At 47.1% G+C, this 10,000-nt stretch overlaps 1 protein-coding gene across 2 annotated transcripts in view; it reads left to right on the top strand.

Annotated features, from left to right (window-relative positions):
* The window catches only part of rtn2a (reticulon 2a), a 15,371-nt gene that overhangs the window by 3,420 nt on the left and 1,951 nt on the right, over window positions 1-10,000 (top strand). For both annotated transcript variants that reach the window (XM_062552475.1, XM_062552476.1), the window contains exons 2-4: window positions 2,753-2,960; window positions 4,117-4,255; window positions 9,521-9,590. In XM_062552475.1, the coding sequence (XP_062408459.1) occupies window positions 2,753-2,960; window positions 4,117-4,255; window positions 9,521-9,590 (417 nt within the window). The remainder of the gene's footprint in view (window positions 1-2,752; window positions 2,961-4,116; window positions 4,256-9,520; window positions 9,591-10,000) is intronic.

The raw sequence follows: 10,000 nt of genomic DNA on the forward strand, positions 1-10,000 counted from the left end.
AGGGAGAGAGAGACAGAGAGAGAGAGAGAGAAAGAGAGGGAGGACGAATAGACGGGGTGGAGTGAGCGGGACAGAAAGGAAGAGAGGAAGAGGGAGGAGGAGGAGGAGGAAGATGGGAGGGTGGGCAATGGAGAGCAACGGAGAAGAAGAGAGAGCGATAGAGGGAGGAGGAGTACAGATGGGAGGAGGCAGGTGGAGAGAGAGAGAGAAAGGGGGAAGAAAGAGAGAGAGGGTGTAGGGGTTGAGTGGGAGAGAGGGCTGAGTCCTGTCAGCAGGTGCTTTAAGAGCCTCCGTTTAAATGTTGAATTCCTCCCATCTCTCCTCCCATCTCTGCTCTCCTCTGCTCTCCTCTGCTCTGCTCTCCTGCGCTGTCCTTTCCTCCAGTCTATATTTAGCACCTCCAGCGCCCCACGCCTGCCTGCTGCCTCCTCTCTGCTCCGGCCACTGCTCTCAGCCTTTACTGGCTCTCTCTCTCTTTACTGGTTCTCTCTCTCTTTACTGGTTCTTTCTCTTTACTAGTTCTATCTCTCTTTACTGGTTCTCTCTCTCTTTACTGGTTCTCTCTTTCTTTACTGGTTCTCTCTTTCTTTACTGGTTCTCTCTCTCTTTACTGGTTCAATCTTTCTTTGTGGTTCTATCTCTCGTAACTGGTTCTCTCTTTCTTTACTGGTTCTCTCTTTCTTTACTGGTTCTCTCTCTCTTTACTGGTTCTCTCTTTCTTTACTGGTTCTATCTCTTGTAACTGGTTCTCTTTTTCTTTACTGGTTCTCTCTTTCTTTACTGGTTCTCTCTCTCTTTCCTGGTTCTCTCTTTCTTTCCTGGTTCTCTCTTTCTTTACTGGTTCTATCTCTTTCTTTACTGGTTCTCTCTCTCTTTACTGGCTCTCTCATTCGTTTCTCCTCTGTCTGCTGGTCTTTACTCCGTCCCCTCCTCTGTAGACTTCTTCTGAGTACTTATCTCTGCTCCACTGTCCCACATCATTTAGTAAACACTATGTGTGTGTGAGTGTGTGTGTGTGTGTGTGTGTGTGTGTGTGTGTGTGTGTGTGTGTGTGTGTGTGTGTGTGTGTGTGTGTGTGTGTGTGTGTGTGTGTGTGTGTGTGTGCGTGCGCGCCTTTGGCCTTTCTAAGGGTTATTTTAGTGCTAATGATGGATGAGGCTGTGCAGTGCCTGAAGATGCATATAACCACACACTCACAGAAACACTCACACACATGCACGCACACACACACACACACACACACCCTCCCTCTCACTATCTCTTTCTTATTCTCTCTCTCTCTCTTTCTCTCTCATGCACACACACACACACACACACACACACACACGCTCACGCTCACACTCACACTCACGCTCACGCTCACACTCACACTCACACTCACACTCACACTCACACTCACACTCACACTCACACTCACACTCACACTCACACTCACACTCACACTCACACTCACACTCACACTCACACTCACACTCACACTCACACTCACACTCACACTCACACATAAACACATGGCTGTGCTTGAACGGTGCTGACATGTGTAGTATGCTGACTCATGAGATGTGATTACATCTAACCTGTTTATTAATCACGTGCATTCAGCCCTCTCAGCTCCTGCTGCCCAGTCGGCCATGTTCTCTTGCCCCTCCACTCTCTTTGTCTGTCTTCACTTCCGTCCTCCAGCCTCCCTGTATTCTCTCGCTCAAACTCCTCTTCCTTCTTCCTCTCCCAGCTTCTGTCTATCCATCCGTCTTGTGTTCCCTCTCCGATCCATTTCCTCACTTCCCCCCCTTTTGTCTGCCAATCAATCAGCCTGTCTCCCGTCCCGCCTGTCGCATGAATAATGACTAGACTGGCGACTTGGGCAGGATGTTAGCCACACATCCTCCTATTTCAGCCAATTGGTGCAGGTGTTACTAAGAGGTGGTGTTACAGAGGTGTTGTTCTCCGCTGTGGTTGGTGGAGAGATGTTGTTCTTCTTTACAGTGTGTGGTGTTGAGTTTCAGTTGGTGGTTGTCTATGGTAAATATAGATGTCTAATGTGTCTTGTTTTCTGATCAGCAGGTTGACTTGAGCTAATTCACTTGAGCAGGTTTTTTTGCGGACACGCTCCACTGATTTGATGTGTGATGTGTTTTTCAAAAAAGTTTTTAATAGTTTTTCTTAATTTATCTTATTCTCTGTCCCTCCATTCCTTTCCCTTGTGCTCTCTCTCATCCTCACATTTCTTTCTCTCTCCTTCTCCATCGTTCTTGCTGCTTCTCTCACTCTTTTGCCATCCATCTTTCTCTCCTCCACCCTTGTCTCCCTCCCTCACTTTTCTTTTTAATCTCTGTCCTCTTCCTTCCTTTCTTTGTTCCTCTAATCCTCTCTCTCCCTCTCCCTTTCTCTCTCTCTCCTCTCTCTCCTGCTCCATCTCTCTTTGTACCTTTGTTCTTCTCTCTCCCTCTCATTCTCCCTTTCTCTATCTTCTCTCTCCTTCTCTATTTCTCTCTGTTCCTTTATTCCTCTCTATCCCTCTCTCTTTCTCTCTCTTCCTCTTTACCTCTCCCTCTCTCTTTCTCTCTACCTTTCCATCTCTCTCTCCCTCTCCCCTTATCTCTCTCTCCTTCTCCATCTCTCTCCCTCTCTACCTCTCGATATTTTCTCTCTCTCTCTCTCTCTCTCTCTCTCTCTCTCTCTCTCTCTCTCTCTCTCTCTCTCTCTCTCTCTCTCTCTCCATCTCTGCCCCCCCCCCCTCTGCTGTGGTCAGTGATGGACCTGATCTACTGGAAGGACATGGAGCGGACGGGGATGGTGCTGACGGGGGTGGTGGTGGCGCTGCTGTCCCTGTTCCAGCTGAGCATCATCACGGTCATCTCCACGCTGTCCCTGGCCATCATGTGCTTCACCCTCTCCGTGCGCGTCTACTACCGCGTCCTGCAGGTCATCCAGTGGGCGGACGGAACACACCCCTTCCAGTGAGTGTGATTGGCGTGCACACACACACACACACACACACACATACACACACACACACACACACACATGCTTCACTATCTCTGTGTGCGTCTAACACATGCTTCTGGCCATCCAGTGGACAGATGGAATGCACCCCATCCAGTGAGTGTGACGCACACACACACACACACACACACACACACACACACATGCTTCACTATCTCTGTGCACATCTACCGCATGCTTCTGGCCATCCAGTTTGCAGACAGAATGCACACATTCCAGTGAGTGTGACCACACACACACACACACACACACACACACACACACACACACACACACACACACACAGTCTCATCTCTTTCCATCAGAGTTCCTCTCATGGTCTTAGTTTAGTTTAGGAGTCAATGGCATTTTAATTGGTTTAGCACCAATCCACTCACCTCTAAATATACACACAGAATATACTCATGCTCGTTTTATTTAGCTTGTGCACGACGATATTTGGCCAACAACACCACGACCACGAATACGATAATGCTTAACTGTTTGTGCACAAGCTAAACAAAAAAAGATACCAGAGTGCAGAAGGAAGGATAATTTATTATTTGCCATTGTTTTGTTTAGCCCAGTTCCTCCGTTATGCGAAATAGGCCTAGCTCAGAACGCGTTTGGTTGCTATACAACTGCTAACTCAAAGAACGTGGAATGCCGTCTCTGGTTAAATCAAAGCGAAGAATCAACCGCCTCTGCATTGGCGGAGTGATTATCAGCTATGAAGAGTCACCAGTGGTGATATCGGTTAATATCACCACTGATAGAACGCGTCTCGTCCAATAAGATATTGCTAAATCGTTCGACCGGACCTAACTGTTGTATAATAATAGTATGTTGTGTGTCTGTCCTCTTGTCTGTATACACTATGTGAGGGAATGTATGTGAGTGGGGACTTCCGTATAAGAATTTGTATCTTTGCCATGAAATGTGATATTTGTCTGCAAATAGAGATAGAGATTGTGTGTGTGTGTGTGTGTGTGCGTGTGCGTGTGCGTGTGCGTGTGCGTGTGCGTGTGCGTGTGCGTGTGCGTGTGCGTGTGCGTGTGCGTGTGCGTGTGCGTGTGTGTGTGTGCGTGTTTAAGCAATTGTGTCTAATGTCTCTTCTCCCCTGTCTCCCAGAAAATATCTGGACCTGGACATCACCCTGCATGGAGAGGAGGCTGACCGCTACATGCAGAAGGCCATCGTACTGGTCTGCACCGTTCTCGAAACCCTCAAGAACCTCCTGTTCGTGGGCAGCCTCTTGGACTCTCTGAAGGTGAGTGGCATGCCTGAACTCAAGAAGAGTAGCCGTGTGCACATCCCACCTTGCAGGTGCAGGACAAATGGAGAGTAACTACGGAAGGAATGTAATGTCCGCAACACTGATAAATTGCTCCCGTTTAATGAAAAAATGCAACGTTTCGACCAACCACCAGCCTGAACTCAACCATGAGGAAGCCCTCTCACATGCGTGCCTTATTACCGTCTCCCTTTTTTAGTTTGGGAACGTGCGCACATCCAAATTAAGGTGCAGGAGCCAAAAGTCAGAAAAGAAGCCAAAGTGCTTAAAACGTCGCTTTGTTGTTGTCGCTGTGTAGGCTTTGTGGGATACACATATATGAGCCATTTTCTCTTCGGATTGGTTTGACACAGCTGATCTCACATAACCCCACTCCGTTTCGGCACTGTCTCTGTATTGTAAAGCGCTTTGGGCTGCACTCAGTGCACGTTAAATGCGCTATATAAATAAAATTACCTTACCTTACCCCGTCATGATGATTCCCCAGGGGATTAAAGTTCTCACCATGGATCTGCCCCTTCTGTCTCTCATCTGCCTTCAAGACTCCCGGCGAAGAGCTAAGGGCTTCACTGTAGTGCTTTATATTGTAGTTTGTTTCCCTAATGATCTCTAATACTCAGGGGAGCGATTGATGCGGCCATAAAGACGACAGTACCTCAGGAAGTCATTTAAACTTCGTCTGCATCAATTTTAGTGAGGGACATCTCGGTGCTGCCTTTGGTTTGCCTTTGAGCATAACGCATAATGAAAACAACAGAGGCAGACATTACTGGGACTGTCATTTGGCAGTACTGACTGTTTATGTTCATTTCATGGCTCTGTTGTCTTGTTTCTTCAGATCACTTTTAGTGAGACATCTGTTTTTCTGTTTTTGTAGTGTCTGTGATGTGAATGTGAATGTGTTTGTGTCTATCTGTGTGTGTGTGTGTGTGTGTGTGTGTGTGTGTGTGTGTGTGTGTGTGATGCATAACCCAAATCATTTGGAGTAAAGGTAAATCATGCAGTCAGGGCTCAAAAGCTGAAGGTAAAATCTTAATAACAAGAACACAGAGAATCACTGGAGGGGAAAAGCAAACAAAATGGCCCATTGTCTCTCTATATCCCCTCTCCTGCATGCTCCTACTCCACCTCTCCCACCTCTCTACTGCTACACCCAGCCCCCATAGTCCCTCCACCTCTATTGCTACACCCATCTCCATAGTCCCTCCACCCTCCTACTCCACCCCTCCGCTCTCTCTACTGCTACACCCAGCCACCATAGTCCCTCAACCCTCCACCCTCCTACTACACCTCTATTGCTACACCCAGCCACCATAGTCCCTCCACCCTCCTACCCAGCCACCATAGTCCCTCTACCCTCCTACTCCACCTTTATTGCTACACCCATCTCCATAGTCCCTCCACCCTCTTAGGCTCCTACTCCACCTCTCCCCTCTCTCTATTGCTACACCCAGCCACCATAGTCCCTCCACCCTCCTACTCCACCCCTCCCCTCTCTCTACTGCTACACTCAGCCACCATAGCCCCTCCACCCTCATACTCCACCTCCATTGCTACACCCATCTCCATAGTCCCTCCACCCTCCTTCTCCACCTCTCCCCTCTCTCTACTGCTACTCCCAGCCACCATAGTCCCTCCACCCTCCTAGGCTTCTACTCCACCTCTCCCCTCTCTCTACTGCTACACCCAGCCATTATAGTCCCTCCACCCTCCTATTCCAGTGCAGCATCTGCCTTCTCTTATGTCCATGCAGTATGTCAGTATTGTAATTTTCTTTCTTCTCTTTCTTTCTTTCTTTTTTTCTTTCTTCCTTTCTTTCTTTCTTTCTCCCTTAATTCATTCTCTCATTTCCCCACTGTCTCCTTTCATCTGTTTTCATGTATATGTGGGACTCTTTCTCACTCCCTCTTTCAATCAATACTTCTCTCATTCATTCTTTTCTTTCTACTGCCTATCTACAGTATGTGTGTGTCTCTCCCTCTTTTCCCCATTCTATCATTCTCTGGTTTCAATTTCTCCCTCCCTCTCTCTCTCTCTGTCTCTCTTTCTCCCTCCCTCCCTTTCCCCACCCCAGTCTCCCCAGCCGCTCCCCTCCCTGGCTACATGTGTCTATAACATTTCTCAGGGTATATTTCGAGGCATGTCCTGCCCATGTTAGCTGAGAGCACACTGCTGTTACATGGTGACACAGTAATACTATATGTTCTGTACATTTTGCACCCATCGCCGTCTGAAAACCACATCCCCTTTATTCATTCCCCCAGCAGAAAGGGCTCATGAAGTGTCCCGTAGAAACCGTATAGAAATGAATCCAGCCTTCCGAAAGATTTACTCTATGGGATCCTATGTGTGCTGATCTACTTTATATCATGACAAGGTGGGATGTCAAGTTCATTCTCAGTTCCTTGGCACTGTGTGTCTGCGAGTCAAATCTTGGCTTCATTCACAAGCTGATCTTATAGGTCACACACACACAGTCAAGAGTGACCCTTGGCAGCTGTCATTATGGACATTACATCCACGTACAGGGCCTATTCACTCTGCCAAAGTGACTAGCATAATGTGACAGTATTCAGGGTCCATATTAGCAGTAGCCAGTGTGGCTAGCATGTTCAGTGTTGTGGGGAGTGGGGACTATAATAGCAGTAGCCAGTGTGAGCATGTTCAGTGTAATGGGAACTACTGTATAGCCACAATGTTAGTATGACTTGCGTGTTCAGCGTTTTCTGTTGATGAGCGCTACAGGTGAATCGATATTTACATTATTATTAACTCATGTCACCTGTGTCTATGCAGAAGGACTTGGTAGGAAGAGATTTTAAGGACGTGTATGTGCACGTGTGTCCTGTATTTGGTGCAGTCAGGACGCGAGTATTCCAGGACGAGGATAACAGGATTTCCTACTTAGAGAGGTCTGAACAAGCAAACAAACAAGTGGATAGGAAGGCCTCAAAACAATAATCTTTTTTATTTATATAGCTATTGTTATAGGAAGCTTTCCATAGGGAAGCCACTGAGTATAAACTGAGATCATAAATCAAAAGCAAAATATATTTAATGATATATAAAAAGGAAAAAAGGATCACCGCACACCATTGGACTACACTTTTAAGATTTATTTCTGAGCAACGCGTTTCGCCATGCGCTTCCTCAGGCTCTTTGCACGACCCAACTTAATTGGCTGTGCAAGGGGATTTTGGATTTTTTATATTTAATGATATGTTGTGCAGGCCAATTCACAACGTGTATTTGAGTGGAGAAGCCATAGAAAATAAGGTTAATCATAATTATGAAATCATAATTATGAAATCAGATAAACTGATCCTCCCCTGCTGTGAGATAGTGAGCGACTGAGTAAAAAAGTGTGTGAGTGAGTGTGTGAGTGAGTGAGTGTGTGAGTGAGTGTGTGAGTGCGTGAGTGAGTGAGTGTGTGAGTGAGTGTGTGAGTGTGTGAGTGAGTGAGTGAGTGAGTGAGTGAGTGAGTGAGTGAGTGAATCAGTGAGCGACTGAGTAAAAAAGTGATTGAGTGAGTGAGTGAGTGAGTGAGTGAGTGAGTGAGTGAGTGAGTGAGTGAGTGAGTGAGTGAGTGAGTGAGTGAGTGAGTGAGTGAGTGAGTGAGTGAGTGAGTGAGTGAGTGAGTGAGTGAGTGAGTGAGCGAGTGAGTGAGTGAGTGAATCAGTGAGTGAGTGAGTGAGCGAGCTAGTCAGTGAGTGAGTTAGTAAAACAGTCAGTGAGTGAGTGAGTGAGTGAGTGAGTGAGTGAGTGAGTGAGTGAGTGAGTGAGTGAGTGAGTGAGTGAGTGAGTGAGTGAGTGAGCGAGCCAGTGAGTGAGTTAGTAAAACAGTCAGTGAGTGTGTGTGAGTGAATGAGTGAATGAGTTAAAGGCGATAAAGAGCAGACTTACTAAGAGCCTGCCTTCCCCGGGGGTTCCCGCCTGAGGACCATTTGTCGCCCCTCTTTACCCATTACCCCCCCACTGGGTCTGGGGCGCCTATTAGAGGCACACCCCCCTCCCCAAAAGATCAACCCTGACCTGGGTGGTATGTGACATGGGTGTGGGGGGGGCGGGAGGGTGTGAGTGTCGTCAGAATGGGAGGAGGAGGGAGCCGGGGGGGGGGGGGGGGGGCAGGAAAGAGAGGGTGCAGGGAGGCTTTTTCTCTCTGATCCGGAGGGTGTCCAGTTTCAGCCCGGGGCATCTGATACCCATAGCAGGGGCGTAAAGAGCAGAGAAGAGCAGAGAGGGAGAGCCGTCATGAACCAGCTCTCACATGCGTATCTGTAAAAACACGTTTGTACTGCATCTGTGTCATGAACTACCACCAACTCTCACTTGCGTATCTGTAAAAACACGTTTGTACTGCATCTGTGTCACAAACTATACCACCAACTCTCACATGCGTATCTGTAAAAACACGTTTGTACTGCATCTGTGTCACAAACTGCCACCAACTCTCACATGCGTATCTGTAAAAACATGTTTTTACTGCATCTGTGTCACAACCTGCCACCAACTCTCACTTGCGTATCTGTAAAAAGACGTTTGTACTGCATCTGTGTCACAAACTATACCACCAACTCTCACTTGCGTACATGTATCTGTGAAACACGTTTGTACTGCATCTCTGCCAACCAGTTTTTACTGCATCTGTGTTAAAATGTCATGAACGAACATCACTTCCTCTATTTGCTGTGGTGATTAGCTTTATCGTGGTGCAGGGTCCAATAGGAACACTTGGTACATTAGGGCATTTTGACCAATGAAATCAGGCTTTACACAGGGCCTTTGATTCATGGTGTTTTGATGAGGTTTGTTGTAGACTGTTTAGGAATGTGTTCCATCTTTGCTGTGATATGTCTGTTCGATTTTTAACAATGAAACAATGAAGCAGATGTTAAGGCATACTGTGGAAGACACTTGATATTAGGAGGGACACCCCCCTCGTCCCACTCACTCACTCACACACTCACACACACAAACAAACACACACACACACACACACACACACACACACACACACACACACACACTGTGAGAGTGTGAGACAGCCCACCGTGATGAATTACAGATTCTTTAACGATCCCATTACAAGACGTGCTAACTTAAAAAGTGTTTATGGTTGGTAAGTCTGATGTTACAGCTTCATTTTTGCTGACTCAGCCCCTTTGTTTGTGTGTTTGTTTGTGTGTTTGTTTGTTTGTTTGTTTTTTTGTTTGTCTTGATCGTTCCCTTCATTGTCTCCAGTTCCTGTTGCTGATGTACCTGGTGACGTTCCTTGGAAACCTGTGCAACGGCCTCACCCTTCTCATCGTTGGTAAGATCCACAACTACACATGCAGTGTGTCTTTTTTCACTCACACTTTGCTTGGATAGCCCACCGCCAGGCTATCTACAGATGCTCCGATTATCACATCAGATGGTGGTTCTGATTTCACCGTCCTTGAGTGCACTAGCACATACACACTTCCTCGATCTGACACTATCCTCTGTTCAAAATCATGCACACACACACACACACACACACACATACACACACACACACACACACACACACACACACAGACACACACACACACACACACACACACACACACACACACACACACACACACACACACACACACACACACACACACACACACACACACACACACACACACACACACACACACACACACACTCTCTCACACACACACACACACATAGACACACACACACGGCTCT

Source organism: Sardina pilchardus, chromosome 13 (assembly GCF_963854185.1).
Source record: "Sardina pilchardus chromosome 13, fSarPil1.1, whole genome shotgun sequence".
Classification (NCBI taxonomy): domain Eukaryota; kingdom Metazoa; phylum Chordata; class Actinopteri; order Clupeiformes; family Clupeidae; genus Sardina; species Sardina pilchardus.